This window comes from Glycine soja, chromosome 15, assembly GCF_004193775.1.
Source record: "Glycine soja cultivar W05 chromosome 15, ASM419377v2, whole genome shotgun sequence".
Classification (NCBI taxonomy): Eukaryota; Viridiplantae; Streptophyta; class Magnoliopsida; order Fabales; family Fabaceae; genus Glycine; species Glycine soja.
The window spans coordinates 5,304,095-5,323,568 of record NC_041016.1 but is presented as its reverse complement, the minus strand read 5'-3'; the positions used below and the strand labels follow the sequence as shown (position 1 = coordinate 5,323,568).

The 19,474-nt window shown below is 30.8% G+C and overlaps 1 protein-coding gene across 3 annotated transcripts; it reads left to right on the top strand.

Annotated features, from left to right (window-relative positions):
• Nucleotides 1-4,849: 4,849 nt before the first annotated feature.
• On the top strand, nucleotides 4,850-12,828 carry LOC114386753 (protein STRUBBELIG-RECEPTOR FAMILY 3-like). 3 transcript variants are annotated; one of them, XM_028346791.1, is made up of 15 exons: nucleotides 4,850-5,403; nucleotides 5,724-5,853; nucleotides 6,042-6,110; nucleotides 6,432-6,497; nucleotides 6,619-6,690; nucleotides 6,945-7,016; nucleotides 7,112-7,177; nucleotides 7,294-7,359; nucleotides 7,641-8,305; nucleotides 8,734-8,810; nucleotides 9,697-9,968; nucleotides 10,280-10,418; nucleotides 10,912-11,048; nucleotides 11,172-11,328; nucleotides 12,512-12,828. In XM_028346791.1, exons 1-15 carry the CDS (start codon nucleotides 5,304-5,306, stop codon nucleotides 12,572-12,574), a joined length of 2,151 nt encoding a protein of 716 aa, XP_028202592.1. In that variant the 5' UTR covers nucleotides 4,850-5,303; the 3' UTR covers nucleotides 12,575-12,828. The 3 variants fall into 3 exon arrangements, with proteins under 3 accessions (XP_028202592.1, XP_028202591.1, XP_028202593.1); XM_028346790.1 differs by lacking the exon at nucleotides 8,734-8,810 and having other exon boundaries at nucleotides 4,852-5,403; nucleotides 7,641-8,382; XM_028346792.1 differs by lacking the exons at nucleotides 4,850-5,403; nucleotides 8,734-8,810 and having other exon boundaries at nucleotides 5,750-5,853; nucleotides 5,991-6,110; nucleotides 7,641-8,382.
• The last annotated feature ends 6,646 nt before the right edge of the window (nucleotides 12,829-19,474 follow it).

The following is a 19,474-nucleotide window of genomic DNA, read 5'->3' as shown; positions in this document are numbered from 1 at the left end:
GGTAACATGATGTAATTGTATTTAGTGTTGAACTAACGACTCCTCTTATTTAGATGTAACCGTGATTAACGTTTAGAATATACTTATATCACTTCTTATTGCTGCCACCCACATGGTAGACTTATTTTTTTAATTTCAACCTATACGTTAAGAATGTGGAATAATGCAGCATGCAGAACAGGCCTAATTACCAAACATAAAGAATGCAAAGAAACTCGACTAGCCGCTACAAGTAACGACTTATTTCACTAATTGAGTTTTTAAACATAAATAATGTACGGATCAGCATTCATCAAAAACATTTTGTGGTTGTGACCCAATTGAAGTCTGGAAAAGGATTAACCCCTTAATGGAAGAGTACAAGAACCTCTCATAAAAAAAGGAGAAAATATATTTCAACAACTATTTCTGAATCTAGGAAAATAGATTTTAAAAAGTGAGATAAAACGAGAAATGTGATAGAAAGATGAAAATGAGTTGTTAAAAAATATTATAAAGTATGTATACTAGAAAAATACTTAAAAACTGATTAGCATGTCCATGTGGAACGGATAACATAAATCAAATCTATATTGATGAACAATAGAATGGAAGACAAAATGGACAGATCAACAAAAGAAGATGGGTGTTAGCATTATTTTTTTAACAAAAAAGCAATCATCACTCAAAGTGTAAACATTGGTTGAAGCAAAAGTTTTAAGAAACAGGGATGTAGAGTATAAACACTCCATTTTAACTTAGGATTCCAAAACTCAGTCAGATTCACCCTGTTGCTTCTTGGGGAATATTCGACCTGCATCAAAACTGTGCAAAGATAGAAGCAGTACGTTTTTTTGGAATGAGTGCCATCCTCAGACAGAGGTAATTGGCAATGCTTTTGCATGTTGATCAAACAAAACCTCCTTCACCATCACCCACTGTTGCTCCATCTTAACATGACTAATCATACAAATGAAGGTTTTATTACATAATGCTCTAATTGCTTTTGTTAAATTTGTAATGAAAGTTCTCTTTAATTACTTGTCGGTTGTACTAATTTATTGTTACAGTGTTGGAGCTTGTCTTGATAATCCCTCATACATAATTTCTTGTAATCAAAGTAACAAAGAAGATTTTGATATTTGTTACATGAATATGCAATCAAATGTTAAATCTTCCAACACAATAATATGAGTAAAAAGGAAATCTGTTTTTCTTTAAAATTTTGAATTTCAACCTTAAAATAAAAAGGATAAGTGATGAAAGAATTTTATCTCCTTAAATAATCTATTGAACTCGACTTAAATTAGATGAACTAGCTGCTAGAATAAAATAAAATGAAAGGTACCATTTGATAGAGTGGAATGAAATGGAAAAAAATGAGGTGAAAATTTTGAATTAAAGTAAAACGTAAAAGTATAAAACTCATCAAATTTTAAAACTTTTACTCATTTTTTTACTTTTTTCCACACAACCAAACACTACATAAAGTAACTTCTATCTAATGAAAATATAAGACAAAAAAAAAAAACAAATTAAACTTGTTTTTTGTTAGCACTTACGTATGTGTGCGAAAAATGAAAGCATGAAATGCACATAGTTTCGTGTTGGTTCATACAATAAATATTTCCTGACATTTAATAACTTTCCTTTTCCAATGTTTGGAAAAGAACAAGAAGGTGTAAAACAAAAGAAAAGAAAATAACAAGAATCAAACAAATAGGCCCAAGGCCCTAACCTAGTAGCTACTACATGGCATATTGAACTCCAGGCAATTTCTTTGTACATTCAGTGTTTTTCTTGTACACCCAATACTTTCTTATTTTTTCTAAAATTATCCCTCATAAATTTACGGATTGACAATTCGCATGTTCATTTGACATTAATATATCAAAATTAATTGTCACAAAATTTATTATATAAATTTACATGTACATTAAATATAAATTAGAAATTTTAGTGTTATATATAACGACATTAACTATTTTATAACATAATTGATCTATTAGTTCAGTTGGTTAGAACATTATGTTAATAACTTAAAAGTCATATATTTAAATTTTGCATGAACCATTAATTTTAAATTAATTTGTAAAATATTTAAAAAAAATTAAAAAAAATATGTAATCCATACATACATATGAATTGTCAATTCATAAGCTTGCGGATTATGAATCCGCAAGTTTATTAGGAATCCATAGTTTGTTAGGGGTAATTTTAGAAAAAAAAAAAGTATTGGGTGTAAAAAAAATTCTGAGTTCACAAAGAAATAGCCGAGCATGTAATTTTTTTCAAGCCCAATTACCCATATCAACTCTTTGTGCATTTCTTCCTTCATTAAATATGGCACCCTGCAATGGCAACATTGCAATATGACAATAATTAGTAAACTTACATAGCAAGCACAACAAACCGTGGCAGAGGAAAATTTAAATAAAAACAATATAATTATAACGTGGGTATTTAACCCCATCCAATATACTCTTCTAACCACTTTGGTTTTAGGGTATATTTGGGCTTTTCCAAACCCATCCTAACACGCACAAAAAAACTGTTAAAAGAGTAGGACATGGTATTTATTCCATATTAAATCGACACGTAGGTGAAGAACGAGCAATGAATTCACCATGCTAACGGCTAAAAACATTGACTTACTCCAAATTTCGTTATGCTGTCCTTGTCTGCTTCCAAAACTAAACCAGAATCAGTCTATTTAAGGATTAATGAGGTGAAGAATGAACGTATTGTTCAATAAACAATAATTAACAAGAGTTTTGCCAGTTTGGTCCTTTCCATAGAATTAATCTTTTGTGGACAATAAATATATATAAAAAAAAATGGTAACAAATTCTAACAAAGAAAGTTCAAACTCATGTAGAGGAATTTGGTATACTTGATCTATCTTGTATATATAGTTATATACAGGTCTTATACCTATATACAAATGAGGGGAAAGAAATTACGTGAAATAAAACTTTAAATTAACCAAGTATACCTAGAACTGTGAGACTAATTATACCAGTAACAATAAGTTGTCAATCAGTTGGACTTTCCCATCATTATTATGATTAAGCATAAGAACTAGTCATTTAAGTTTACTTTTCTCAGTTAGTGTAAGATATATATATATAATCGCACTAAACTGGCCGGAGGTCATTGATTGGATTTGTTTGATCCATTCTAATTCTAAGCGAAAGTTCCACAAAAAATGTTATTTCTAATATTTGTAAGTATCATCAGATGAAACATGCAAATTACTTAATATTAAGATACACGAAAAAATTCTGGTCTGCCTTTTTCTTTTCCCCCTTGATTCACAGAGACTCGTAACCAATTTAATATATTAGAGAGCTGGTAACTACGGAACGATCTCAAGGAATCTAAATTAATAGGATCCTTTCATTTCATCCAATTTGTAAAAGTTGACAACGTTAGTTGAAAACTAGGAATCAAGCATTTGTGGTTCAGAACCCTTTGGTGCTTTCCATAGTTAACTGCATGGTTTCGTTTACGGCATTGAAAGTTTATATCAGTCAACGGCGGGTTGTAATGTGGTGTATGGATTTCTTATTTGTCATCCAAATAATCCTTTCCTATTGGATCAGTCCATTTTAGGATAAATGAGTACTTTCATTTTGGAATCCATGCTTAAGTCGGAATATCGGACTTCAAATCTTAGTTAAGAGACTCGAGCATCGAATCATTTGTGTCAAAAACTTTTAGTGAAATGTGATCTTCACCCAAATATAAATTAATTGTACTTTTGCACCACTTAAGACACTCTAAATTATTTCATCCATGTATCAACCATCTTGTTTTCTTGTTTCTAGTCTAATTCTTACTAAATTTGCTTATTCTGTGTCGCAAGTCAATACTAACTGCCACGAAACCCGTTCTCAAATCAAAGGATGACAAAAGAGTGATAAAACAAGCAGTGCCGTGGAGTGCATCTATGAAGGCAACTTAAGACTCTGAATTCACTTCATAATTATACAATTACAATAGTTTCACATATTATATAAAATAGGCTAACTTGCATGTTATCCCTTCCAATTATTATATGTCAAAAAACTGTTACAGTTCAGAATTCAACATCTCAACTACTTGAATTTAACATATGCAAATTAACCCTTGGAAAGAAATCAATATATAAAATTTAATAAATTGAACCGATACATTTTAAGCCACATGAAAGTATCTTGCAATTAACGGATAGTTGAAGTTTTTTTTCTTTTCATTTTATATATTTTAGCGGATGAAATATGTGTATTTTTGTAGATGATTAAAATAACGTTATAATAATAAATATGGAAATAATTCTTAATTATACATAACCGTAGCAATAAATTCATAGGTACTACTATATCAGTGAGATTCATATTGTTGACTCACAAAATTTCAAATTATGAACTTGACTACAGCTTGCAATTTTAGGTTGTACAAATTACAACGTAGTATTCTTAATAAGTAGTACTCCTTCTCATATTTTTTTGTTGATATTTTAGCTTTCTAATTTTTTTTCAAAAATAATTGATATTTTAAAATTTAAAAGTTTAATTAATATTTTTTCTCTTAAATATATTATTATTTAATATTCACTACTACTAGTAATACAAGTATCAAAAATTAAGATATTAAATAAAAATATATTAGTCTAATTTTTAGTTTCATTAAATATTTATTTATTTATTTATAATAATGTTAAATATCACAAGATGGGAAGATGATTGTATATTTTTCTTCCCGTTTCACAGTTGGTCCAAATAAACTTAGCAGAAATCCCATAATTCCTTCTGTGTGGGAAGGATGGTGGACCCCTCAATAGACAATTAAATATGCAAAACAATTTTTGAATGATGGCTCAAAACTTCGCTCTGTTTGTCTCTGCTTTTGAGGAGAAAGACAGAAAAAAAAAAAACGAAACATAGTGCCTCTACTCTCTACACAGTCACAGTATCCTAATGTGCTTTGGATGACGCTACTTCCTTTCTACAACATAACCATCATTAGGGCTTTTTTCAACTCATTGCATTTTCCACTTTTTGTTTTTCATTTACCTCTTATCCTAAGTCTCCTTCTTTCTTTCTTTCCCATTTTCTATCTCCATATCATACCAAAGCCTTTTTCATTTTGGCCAATTTTTCTCTGCCATTTTTCATCTCCCTTTATTTTCTTGGCTCTGTTCTGAAAAGGGTTTGTTTCCCTTTTCAGAATTACCTGGAATTCTTGGGGAAGTTTCTATCTTTGTCTTGTTCTGTTCTGTAGTGTGTTTTCAGTTTTTTAAGTTTTGAGCTTCACTTACTTCAGCATACTCCTTTGAGTAAATGGGTAACATGAAGTTGGAGTTGCATGTTGGAGTTTTTGTCACCTGCATGGTGATTCTCATAGGGAGTTTCTGTGTTGGAGATACTGACATGGTTGATGGTATTGTTAATGCCTAGTTTTATTTCTATTTTCTATTTTATAAATATCATGCTCCCTTTACTTCTTAGGAAAGGTGTAAGAAAACCAAAGAAAAATAGCAAAATAAATTGAGGAAGAAAGTTCTAATTCTACTTTATTTGTTATTTTAGCTTATAACAACTCTTTTTATTTTTTATTATGCAATGTTTGGATTTTTGCTACAACATAGTATCTTCTACAATGCTTTCTCTGCATAGCCATGCTTGTCTTCCTTTGAAAGTTGATGGTTAATCTCACTTGGTTAAATATCTTGCATGTTTTGCTATGTGTTATGGCCACAGTTGCAGCAATAAATAGTCTATATGTTTCTCTGGCGTCACCACCACTTCAAGGGTGGAAACCCGTGGGAGGAGATCCATGTTTGGAGCTGTGGCAAGGTGTGGCTTGTGTCTTCTCCAACATAACTGCAATGTATGTCCATCCTCCCTTTCTTAAGTTATTATTTGTCACAATTGTGTTATTGTTTTCATATTCTAGGTAATTGATTTCAATTGCCAAAGGGCAGTGTTACATTTAGTATTGCATTGAATAAGTTGTTTGATTGATAGTGCTGAATGTAAACACCTGGGATAAGGCTCAGTTGAATTTATATTTGACAGACACCTCAGAGGCATGAATTTGGGTGGACAGCTGGGCAGCAATTTGAATTTTCCATCCATTATAGAATTGTAAGTAGTGCTTTTTAAGATAATTGTACATGTGCCGATTGCTCATGCGAACATTTCTTGTTTTTCAGAAGCACAACATTCAGCAGTATTTATGTCCACTGTGATTTAAAATGAGTAAATCGGCCATATTGCATTTGCTTCCTTAGTAACCGTAAAAATACTGAAAATATGTACACTAGGCTCCTATTCGCCTAAAGTCACTGATTCACTGGTTATAACAGCAGTCAGTTTTGTTTAAATTAATCAATTGGGAAAATTTAGCTCTTGACCGGTAGTATTTTTGCTAGAAAGCTCATGAAGCTTTCTGTTTCAATTGCACAGGGATCTTAGCAACAACCACATTGAAGGGCCTATTCCATTTACTTTGCCCCCTACTCTGAGGAGCTTGTATGTTATCATTATCATCTCTAAATTCATGACTTTATTGTTGTATTTAGTAAATGGTCTGTTGATAGATGCATGTGTACAAGTAATACTTAACTAGTTATTGTTCGTTTTTAATATTTAGGTCTCTCTCAGCAAATCAGTTAAATGGAAGCATTCCAGATGCCTTGTCCTTATTAACTCAATTGTCAAACTTGTAAGTTCAAAAGATATCTGCAACTCATGATTCCATATTTATTTGTTATATTATTTTCCATGTGTTTCTCCTTTTTGAACGACAAATGCTGCCCATAGATCGTTAAGCAACCTTTTCAATGGTTAAATCCTAGATTTATTTGTCAGCTTACTAGTTTGATTAATATGTTAGAAAATGATGTTAAATCACATTGGTATTTTGATGTCTTTATTCCATTTCCATACACAATTTGTGGAAATCCTATGCTATGCTAGGGACTTGTCAAATAACAACTTGAGTGGTCAGCTACCTTCATCAACAGGGAGTTTATCATCTCTTACCACATTGTGAGTAAAATTTCTTGCTATGAATAGATTCTTTTTTCCTACTTGCAATGAGGTGTTAATTGTTATTGATTCATTTATTCATTTTGCACTTGCAGACACTTGCAAAACAATCAACTTTCTGGGACCCTTTATGTTTTGCAAGACCTGCCTCTCCAAGATCTGTACAATTCTTACTACCAAAATACTTTTTAGATATATAAATGAATAATATGTATATCCTGCAACTGCATCAATCAATAGAACTAGAATTTTTTACTTGTGATTTATTATTATGTAGGAATATAGAGAACAATTTATTCTCTGGGCCAATTCCTCCAAAATTGCTGACTATCCCTAATTTCAGGTGAGGCATGTTCTGTTTTGTACTCTTATTAGCCAAAGTTCCCGTTTTTCAAAACCTTTGTTCAAAGTATGATAATTTTGGTCTTCCAGCAGAAGCCACATGGGAAAATTTCCCATTGCATTTTATTAAAATACGAGAAATAACAATAAATCATGAATTATTGCACTATGATTCTTTTATTCCAGATGTTTCATGCATGGCATAGTAGCTTTGCATATTATTATAGGATAAATCTATTCATTGCCTTATTTCTAGTTAACATAGTAGCATGTCCTGTGCAGTAAAAATGGGAATCCATTTAATACTACTATTATTCCATCACCTCCTGCTGTGGCCCCTGCACCTGTAGCTATAGGTTCATCCCCCCAAGAATCGCCTTGGAAAGTGGCACATGGTCCTTCTGCCCTGACAGCACCAGTGCCTGCAAGTACTAGGAAGTCTGTTATAGCTAAGAGCGTCATTTGGATTGCTGGTGCAGGTCTTTTAGTATTTATTATATTGGGAGTTTTTCTTTTAATGTTGAGGTGCATTAAGAGAAGGCCGGAGAAGAAAAATGCAAATAAACTTGATGTGGGTGTGTTTGTGGGACCTTTGAATAAACCTACACGCAGTGACTCTGATGTTGAAGCAGCTAATCAAGAGGAGAAAGGTAAATTTGAAGTACCAAATAGAAGTACAGATTTCATTCCAAAGGTTCAGGAAGAACAAGACATATATGTGAAAGTAGTATCTGCAACATCAGAAGGCAATAATGGTCGTGAATCAATCAACACTGGAGGGGGTTCCAAACTTTCATCCCTGCAGCCACCACCACAACACTTTCTCCCAACCAGTCCTGGTGAGAAGGTCATTATTAATCCGGCTATAACTACACAAGTAACCAAAAGACAAGTCATGTCAAATTCCATCAGAGTTTATACTGTTGCATTGCTTCAACAATATACAAATAGCTTTTCCCAAGAAAACTGTATTGGGGAAGGTACACTTGGGCCTGTTTATCGGGCTGAGCTCCCTGGTGGAAAGGTAACATTATTTCAGCTTGTATGTTTTTATTTATACATAAAGGATTCTTGTAGCTATATAATAATATGTTAGCTTATCAGCTGGTATTTGACATTCTTTCATAATTTGTATTCATTGCCTCTCAAATGTGGCTATACTTCTCCTTATCAATGCATTCTTGTTTGTTTTTAATCTTCTTCTTCTAGCAATAGGGATACTTCTGCTTTTCCCTTTTGTCTTGCTGGGACCTGGGTTTTCTTGAGAGAGGAAGAACTTGTTTGTGTTGTTCAGTTTTTGTCTGTCACTGATTATGTTGTGATCATATTGAATAGTATCCAAGTCCAATCTATATTTTATTTCGACAATATACAAATAGCTTTTCCCAAGAAAACTGTATTGGGGAAGGTACACTTGGGCCTGTTTATCGAGCTGAGCTCCCTGGTGGAAAGGTAATATTATCCCAGCTTGTATGTTTTTATTTATACACAAAGGATTCTTGTAGCTATATAATAATATGTTAGCTTATCGGCTGGTATTTGACATTCTTTCATAATTTGTATTCATTGCCTCTCAAATGTGGCTATACTTCTCCTTATCAATGCATTTCTTGTTTGTTTTTAATCTTCTTCTAGCAATAGGGATACTTCTGCTTTTCCCTTTTGTCTTTCTGGGTCCTGGGTTTTCTTGAGAGAGGAAGAACTTATTTGTTGTTCGGTTTTTGTCTGTGTCACTGATTATGTTGTGATCATATTGAATAATATCCAAGTCCAATTTATATTCTATTTCTATGTGGACCCGGCCAATGCTTTCAAAAACTAATCTTCTGATGACCTATTTGAGAACAAGTTCTGATTGGTGGTTTGGTCCTCTAAGCCATTGTGGTCTAGCCAGTTCATCTGCAGAAATGCAATTCACGAACACTGATTTGATCATTGATATTTCTTAAAACAAATTTTAATATTGGTTAGTGAGAGCTTTTAGTAAACCAGAAAGTATAAACACTTAGTACTACATACAAATACACTCCCCCTTTACTAGTCAATCAGTCACTACAACATGTAGTTGTGCACTCCTGGCTATCCATTTTTGATAGTTCTAATCCAACAGCTAATATTGAGTGTTGCATTGATGTGCCCATCTTGGGTGTGTGCACCATTGATTTTGGCTTCCCTCATACTTTAGTATGATAAATATACTGCTTTACGTATTTTGAAGCTCTCTGCGCAACCTTTTTAATTTCATTGCTTGTGATGATGTGTAATTATTTAATTTTCCTGGCTTCACTTCAGTCATCTGGTACTTCACATGCTTATGTCTTTCAAATGTTCTTTGTAGCTATTGGCAGTGAGGAAATTGGATGCTACTGCTTCCATGGGTCAGAGTCATGAACAATTTCTTCAATTGGTGTCCAGCATCTCAAAAATTCAGCATGCAAATATTGCAAGGCTTGTAGGCTACTGTGCTGAGCATAGCCAACGACTACTTGTATATGAGTATTGCAGTAATGGGACTCTACATGATACACTGCATGGGTATGATAATCATTGTATCAAACTCCCATGGAATGCACGCATTCAGGTGGCACTTGGAGCTGCAAGAGCTTTAGAGTGAGTTTAGTGACCAACTCAATTTATTTCCATGTTGTTTTTGCTAGATAAACTCAATATTGGTCAGCAAGTAATGCCTTTTGGAGGTGGGAAACATGGCTTTTATATTTCAGTCACTTTTATCCTAGAATGCTCCTTAACTAGCCATTGGTACAATTGTAAAGGTCTTTTAGCATGACATAAAATTGAGTTTCTGTCAATATAAATCAGTTATGTTCTAGACTATCAGCAATAGGCTAAGGCATTGTTTTTTTTATTTTATTTTTCTCGACAGCCTTAACTCTGATATACCTTTTATTTTCTTGAACCAGGTATCTGCATGAGAACTTTCAGCCACCTATTGTGCATCGAAATTTTAGGTCTGCTAATGTTCTTCTGAACGACAATTTGGAAGTGTGCATCTCTGATTGTGGATTAGGGCCATTACTCTCTTCTGGCTCTACTGGTCAGGTATCTCTTTTGTTTTAATTTCTTCAGCTGTAAATTTTCAACTGATGTCTAGCTTGGGCTCATAAGAAAACATTTGGTTGGACATTCTTGTAGTACTATTCAATGTTATGGAATAACTGGCATAAAAAAAATTATATTCATATGTAAGCAGCAATTACAAAAGCATATGATCAGATATTTTTTATCAGACCTGTCAACAATGATGTCTGCCTAGTGCTCAGCAATTTTGATTATAAAAATTCTTAGGTCCCAAGAACTCAAATGAATTGTCTGGTTCCATAAACCCTCTGAAGTGTATAAAAACTTGATGACTTGGATTCCAGTTCTCCCAGTATTCAGAATATCTGAAAATCATATCTTATTCCACATATTAAGAGAGTTTTGCTTTGTGCAAGATGGCAAAATAATATGGTTATGGACAATGGACCTAAGATTTAAGTTTAACTCTTCTATTTATGTGACTTTTGACTAACACTGGTGCATCTAATCTCAGTTATCAGGACGCCTCCTTACAGCGTATGGTTACAGTGCTCCAGAATTTGAGTCTGGAAGTTATACGCAGCAAAGTGACGTCTTCAGTTTTGGTGTCGTAATGCTAGAACTTCTCACTGGACGAAAATCTTATGAAAAGTGAGTAATTCCATTAGTAATTAAGATAGTTGTGTTCATTATTCCAGCAATGATACCTAAACCAGCTTAACAGAAACCATGTTTAAAATATTGAATTTTGCTAAAACACCATACATGATTTAGGTCACTGCCTCGTGGAGAGCAATTTTTGGTCAGATGGGCAGTCCCTCAACTCCATGACATTGATGCATTGTCAAAAATGGTTGACCCCTGCTTAAAGGGAACCTATCCTATGAAGTCCTTGTCACGTTTTGCAGATATTGTTTCTTCATGTATACAGGTAATCTGAGTTGCATGAATGTGATGTGGGTATGAGAAGGTGCAGCAGGTATGGCAGGATTTATAGAAATACAAAATAAATAAAAAATAGTGATTGAATCATAAGATAACTATAATTTTCATTATTTCTAACACCAAAGGTTTTCGAAAAGCTCCATAAAATATATTTAGCAAAAACATTAAAAAGAGGCACATGATTTGAAAGGAGTGAAACTGCAGTTTTGCATGGACTTACCTGTACGTGAGTGATATCATGTACCTACTCATTGAGTATTGGATACTAAAACCATTTAGGAGTACCCTTCTTGCATCATAGCTGGTAATTTTCTGTTCTACTATTCTATACCAAAGTGATAATGCTTTTAGGAAAAGTGATGTTCGAGTTGCATGTTGTCTCCTGGTTGCATTGCACAAACGTAATCTTTAATGATCAAATATCAAAATATGCATTGCTTTGTGGCTAGATAACATGGTCTCTAAGAGTGTGTTTGGACAGAGAAATTTTAAATTCTGAAAAATTTTAAATTCTAAGAATTTCAAATACTTCAATTGAAATTCCTTTATTTTCAAAATTTTGTGTTTGGATAAAAAAAATTAAAATTATGAGGATGAAAAAATGAATGAAAAAAAAAAAAAGAAGATATGGTTAGTGTGTTAGTTATACGTGTTCATCTATGCACATCTGATCAATATTTTAGGAGTTCAGATGGTGTTTCTTGAAGAAGACGGTAAGAAGAGAATCTTAATTTCTCACCTTTTAAAACAAAATTGAAATTTCAGATTTTTAGTTGTTTAAAATTTTATTTTAAAATTTTAAAAATTTTAAATTCTTCATAAAAAGCATCCAAACAATGAATTCTAAATTATAGAAATTTAAATTCTTTGATAAATTATTTTTCTCGGTTAAAATTCTCTATCCGAACGCACTCTACTTGTACTTGCAAATGTGCAACTATGTCATGAATAGCCACTATTAGCTTTTAAGGAAACATTGTCATGACTGCAAAACATATATAGCCAATCCATACTAAGTAACTACTAACTTCATGGCTAAGATATTAAACAATGTCACGATGTTCATTGTTTTTTTCTTTTTCAGACAAAGGTCAAAAGAAGAAATATATATATATATATATATATATATATTTATAAATATTAATATATTATTATTATATTTTTTCCAGCGGGAACCTGAATTCCGGCCGGCAATGTCGGAAATTGTTCAAGATCTCTTGCGAATAAAGTAAATGGATATGTAGCTATCTGTGAGAAAATGAACTACCTTAGCCATGAAGTAGAGCCGAAGATAAGCTTTGGTTCCTAGATCCTCATATCTATTTTTTTCTTTATTAAATTTTGTGAGCCAAAGATATTTTCCTTGTGTGTGGAAAATCTGCTTACTAATGTAATTATGAGTTAACAGCAATGGTTTACCATAGTTTATACTTCATTACTCATTTTTTTTATTAAGATAAATTATATGGGGTCAGATTCATGAAAATGTCCTAGGTGTTGCTAGGTGCACCTAGCATTTTTCCATTTTTCTAATTTTGCCCTTCATTATGGAAAAATTTCTTCCATAAACTCTTCCGTAATCCTTCAATAAGAGTTTTTTTTTTTTTTTTTTTTTACGGAAAAACTTCTTTGTAAGCATTGGTGTAGACTGTGGATACTATGATTTTGGGCTATGTAATATGTATCATATGTAAAGTATGAACCTAACAAAATTGTGTCACCCTTTTAAGATACGGCATTGGTGCAAATTGTATTTCGGGGTTTGCCAGTGATGGTGATTTATGTTTTTACTATTTTGTTGGTTGAAAATCTGTATTGAGGAATAAACTGATATTCTCGAAGTTGTCCTAATGTTGTTACTTAGTAGCAAGATTATTGCGGATATCGATAATTCTGTGACTGTTTTTGGTGTTCGGCCAAGTCGAAGTACTAAATTCACTAAACGGATCAACAGGGAAAAAAATATTTTTTTTAAAAATATTACACTGAAAATTAAGAGTTTTCAATTTAAGAAAAGTTCATATTATTATAAAAAAATCCATATTGACTTAAATTTGATCTCAATGCGTTAAGGCGTCAAATAAGGATGAATTGTTTGACTTTTAAAGGAAGAAGTCAAGTCGTACTATGATTTGGAAGTACTCCATCTTTTAAGAAACTATTTTTTAACTTTTAAGAAACCTATTAGAAAAAGTTTTTGAATTGATTTTTTTTCCCCGTAAGAAACACAATAAACAGGGTTAATAATTTAGATAGACGTGAAAATATCAACTTACTTTAAACGGGTGTTTGAAAATTCTACCTTTAAAATATTTCTAGCAAAATAGAATATATTAGTGTATCATCAATAAATTTATTTAACTGATACAATTATGAAAAAATAGTTTATGTAATAACAATGTAAAGTAATTTGTTAATTTTTATAATAATTATTTTTAAAAGTTAGATTGATAATAAATTTTAATTAATTGATAATGTAAACGTTTTTATGTTGATAATGTGTATCTATTAAATTCTATAATTATTATATGATAAAATTTATAGAAAAGTAATATAGTTAAACTTATTGTTTGAATATAAATTTATTTTATATTCTTTTATATAAAATATCTTTTAATATATTTGAATGATCTTGCAAATGCGACTAGTATATACCATGCAAGAGAATGAAGAACCTTCATCCAATAAATAGGCCCAAACAATGTAGGCCATGTCAAAACATTGATCCCAGTGAATGAGAGCATGGTCAAATGTCGTTGTCACATTTTAACACCTCTGGATGCATTATTTCCCTTGTCGTTTTGTGCTGGTTTAAAAAGAAAAGAAAAGAGGAAAGGTAAAAGCCTAATACAATGAAGGTGAAAGTTGCTGACATCGAAAACGACTACATCAAAATTTTAAAAAAGGACCCAAACGACAAACCATGACGGTGCCACGGGTTGTACGACAATTTTTCTCCGTTTGTCCGTCAAATACTTACGTTGTTTGATTTCATTACTATTTATTAATTTAAAATATGAAGGAATTAGTAGGAAAATGGAACTAGTTCGATTTTCATCCCACGGCTTCAAAGGAATCTCTGTGTTCTTGTTCGTTCCTGTCTCTGTAGTGGGTCACATTTCACAAAAATCCACCTTTGGATTTTTATTTATTGGATTGGATTGGAAGAAAACAAAATAAAAATGTTAAAAATAGGAAATAAGTTTCAAAATAATTAATCATAGATTTTTTTGTTCGTTTATTAATACAACGTGGGTGAACTCAGCTCTACACACGACACGAAAAGAATCTTGCAAAACAAGTTCTAAACAGTGTAACCTAACAGAAACGTACTACCAATAATGCATTTTCCTATCCTTGTGCCCTCCAACCATTTATGGATTGATGAAATTTTTATTTGATGATTTTGTTTTACGTAATCCAAGCCAAAAGCCTACAAAAATTATATTTTTCTTGCAATTTTTTGTGCTTAATTTTTCCCACAATTTTGAAGCATTCGAAAAGATGAAAACGAGATTATATTATAAGCTTAAAAGAATTTTAAATTGTGTTTAGAAAAATAATGTTTCATCTACTGGAGCAGACATTAGCCTGTGGTGCCAACGCTTAGTCAATGATTCCCTTTTTCTTTACTTATTACATTTATATAGGTCACGGCTATGATTCTCATGATGCAAGGGACATTCATGTTTCAGTGAATGTGGTGTTTGCCAAAACATTCTCTTGCTGTCTTGCACATGAAAAACATTTCACTTTCACCAATTCAACCCCACCATCATAGAATTGAGAAGTCCAACATGATAACCTTCTCTCTCTCTTTTCTTTCTTTGGGACTTCCCTTTATAATTAAACTCCATGTAATATTTTTCGGCAGGTTCAAAAAGCAATGATAGAGGGAGAAAAAGGTAACCAAGACAACAAGGCACACACATTGCCGTTGGAAAAATCATTTGAGGGAGAGAAATCAAGTTCAATGAATGTGAATAGACTTTGAAAGCTGTGTTAATAATTTTAACAAGTATGTAGAGAATTGATTTTGTTTCCAAAATCATTATTTTGATGGAAGGATTTTTTTTTTTTTTTTTGCAGTGGAAAATAATTGCATGTGTTTACAAAATTATTCCTGTAATTTTATGTAATGTTACTTTAATAAGTAATTATACATATAATTATATTTCTAAAAAACATTAGCATATCCAAATATTTTATTGAAATTACTTTACTTTAAACTCACTCTTAATATATAACGTTAAAAAGTATAAAATGATAAAAAAAAATAACTAAATTATGATTAATTTAAAAAAGATAATCAACATAATTTTATAAATATATTAAGGATAAAAAAGAAAATAAAATATAAGAAGTTTGAAACTAATATTTTAAAAAATATTATTTCAAATAACGTTTAAAAAAACAATAGAACTATTAAAAAATTTATTTACTAAAAATAGTCGAATAATTTTTTCAACTAATTAAAAAAATAAAAAATAATTAAAATGTCTCTAAGAATGATAATTAAAAAAATACCTACTTAAACACACACATTGAGTTTTTTTTTTCATTACATGTTATTATTTATTTATACTATAATGATAATGTGTTCTTCACTAGCTCAACAGGAATGGATTTTCTGTTGCAAATAATTAAAATGAAGGTGCTATTCTTCTTTTATTCTTCTTAACAGACAATGAAAACGAGTTATCTATAGAAACTCCTTAAAATTAAGAGTTAGATGAAAAAAATTATACAAGATTGTGTACCTCTTAGACGAATGACCTTTTGTTTATATACTATTTTTTTCTCTTCTACGTGAGTGCCATATTTGTGTGAAAACAAAATGATATGGTACGTGATTATTCCCTTTTGTGATCTCCATCAATTGTTATTTGATTTTTTTTACTGCAATTTTTATTTCATATTTAGGAAGTGTGTTGTTGTGTAACGCATGTATATGATGTGTCTTCGTTATTGAGCATACACATCTTTCATATAAAGTGGCTCTTAACACCTATTGTGTTTTTACTGAATCAATTTAATGAATTTGTATTTATTTCGAATTAATTGGATTGTTAAAGAGTAGTCCAAAATTTTATGATGTACACGGATGTGTTTGGAAACTTATTTGATCTATGTCGAACAAAAGTTTTACACATTTCAGTGCATAAATATAGAAGCAAGGTGATTGTTGAATTGACGTTGAAAATAGGTTTACTTCAACCCGAGTGATATCTAAACATACACTTGGATAGATTGTGGAAAAAAACATTAATATCTTCTAGTAATGAACACGTAAAATATTTGAACAATTGAGATTTTGAAATCACTAAATTCAACTACTCACATGCAATTAAATTTTAGCTTGCGAAAATTGGCCCACTGCACTAACTATAAGAAATGCTGATTGCAACAAATTCGAATTAATTGAAAGAAACATTTGATCTAAACCAATGTACAAGTTACTGGAAATCATATACAGATAGCTCCCAACTTCGTTTGACACACTAGGAAAGAGAGGGAGGGGGCAGGGGAATGTGCTGCAATTGGATGATGATGAAGTAAGGTCACTTTAAAAGTAAGTATAATAGTAATTAACAAACTTATTTTTTAAATTGTTTGACATGAGTACGTTAATTTCTAAGAATATAAAAATCTCACTCTAGTTAATTAAAATCACAAGTATTAATTACATTACATTCTTAGAAATCAAACATTTTAGTTTTTAAAAATAATCATCGACATAATTAACATTTATGATTTTTAAAAAGCTAATGAGTTTTCATATTTTTAAAGATTAAAGTATTTGCGGACATGTGAAATAAAAAAAAAACAAAATAAGAAGTGTGTTCTAAAAGAGGATCACTTATATATCTACTATAAATAGATTATAGTCTCTAGAGTTCATCCTCTTAACTAACTATTTTAACGCAGTTGATATATGGTCATCCATATTATTGAATGACAATGAAACATATCCCGTTCTAAGTTTTCCCCAACATAATGAAAAATTAAAGATGAAGAAAGGAAGATTATGTCATAAGGAATCTCTCGTCGTTCGACAGAAGTCATTTTCCTGGCTTTTATTTTATTCTCTTCAAACTGCTTCTTATTCAATTGTTAGTAAAATTACTCAATAAATTAGGTAGAGAGCGAATGAAAAGTATTTGTAAATATCTTTAAGGTTTATACTTATAATAATAAATAAATATGATTTGAACATTTTTATGAATGAAATAGAATAAAATTACTTTCTTCCTTAAAAAAATAATAAAATTATTTTGTGTAGACACTAACGTACAAGACGCAATAAAATAGAATAAAACCACAGCCACCGGAGCAATTCTTACCTCACATCAAATAATAAATATAATATAAAAACAATTAATCAATGCCTCAAAGAATGTTATATTACAAGTCAGCAACAAATAAACGGGCTTTTAGGTAATTTCACAAGTATAACTGCAAGATGTGGAGGGCATTTGAGTCCGAAGAGGTCACAGTAGCCATGAAATTTATGTTTTATAGAAATTTTATATGAGTATTTAATATTTATAAAAAATTATAATGTTGTTTCAACTTTCAAAACAATTATTTTTTTCCATAACAAAAATTATTTTTGGGAAACATAATTAAAAAGCAAAGCACTAATTTCTCAAACATATTTTCTTAAAAAAATGATAAACATACAAATTTAACTTAAGATCTTTGTTGTCTAAACACTATTAATTACATTTTTTTTCCAGTGCAACACAAACCCGTCTTTGCTGGTTGCTCCACCGGAGCGAATCTCCTCAATTTATAAAAAAAAATTCATAATCTTAATTTAAATAAATAATAACTGTTGTATTAAAATTAGTAGTTAGGATGAATTTTACCAAAACTCGCCGTTTCATTAAAGTTACAAACAACTTTCCAACCTTAATTTCATTCTCTTTTTCCAAATCAATTTGTTGTAACAAGATAATTTTAAGAAAATTGACAACGAACAATCAAAAAAAGATACGATTACTTGAAAGTTGTGATAACTTCTGTGACGGATCTACAAAGGTTAGTGATAAGGGATGAACAAGTTTTCAAAAAACGATACGATAACTTTGATTTTGTGTGATGGTTCTAGCGACTAGAAAACGTGATCGTCACAGTGACCAAAGAGCGATAAAGTTTCATCATAAAACACCTACGGCGACGACCAGAGGGCGTGTCAAACCCAATTTCTGGTATGATTTCCTCTTCTTTTTTTTTTATTCATTGCTAATTCAATAAAATAAATAATTTTTCTCTATTTATGAATAGGATGGCCATTGATAATTTTATTATTATTGATAAAGTTGATTTTTGTAGTTTTTTAATTTTGAGAAAATTAAAGAAAGTGAAAAAAAACAATGGGCAAATGCTAGCCATCAATGAAATATGCATTTATCAATTGTTCTAGTGTATTCTTTTTTATCTAGACTTGTTGATTATTATTCTAAAATGAATTATTTTGAGAACTAATTACTTTAATTAAGTTGAAGATTTTGACAGTGTTTGATGGGTATTTTTTTGTGTTTTCTATTAGGATGAAAAGGTGGTCATAATTGAAATTGTTTTTGTTGTCATAGGACTAAAATTGGTCTCTATAGAAGCTTTTCTTTTAACTGCAAGTTGTGTCAAGGAGAAAAAACTTTTTGTAGTGAAATGAGATTTTTGGAAGGGTTTAAAATTGCATTAATATTGTAACCTGACAAAGATAGAAAACAAGAGTCAAGATGAGCAAGATTCCAACACGAGAGATTTTTTAGTGGATTTTGTTCAAAATCCGTGAGATATGCTTATATGGAAGTTTAAGATGAAAAATTTATTAAGATATTTTTTATATTGAAATGAGTTGAAAAAGGAAGTTACATAACAAAGTAACTTTTCCATTTCAACATTTAACATGACTTAAAAAACATGTAAAGTAAAAATGTGATATAAATTTTAATTCGATAATTATTATTTATTTAAATTGAGATTCTATTTTGTTTTATAAAGGAGATCCTTGCTCCACACATAATTAATGTTAGAGAAGAAATAATAAATATTTTTTTTAAAAAAAGCAAAAGGAAAGAAAGTATTTATTGAGAAAAATAAATTCCTAGTCATAATTTTCATTC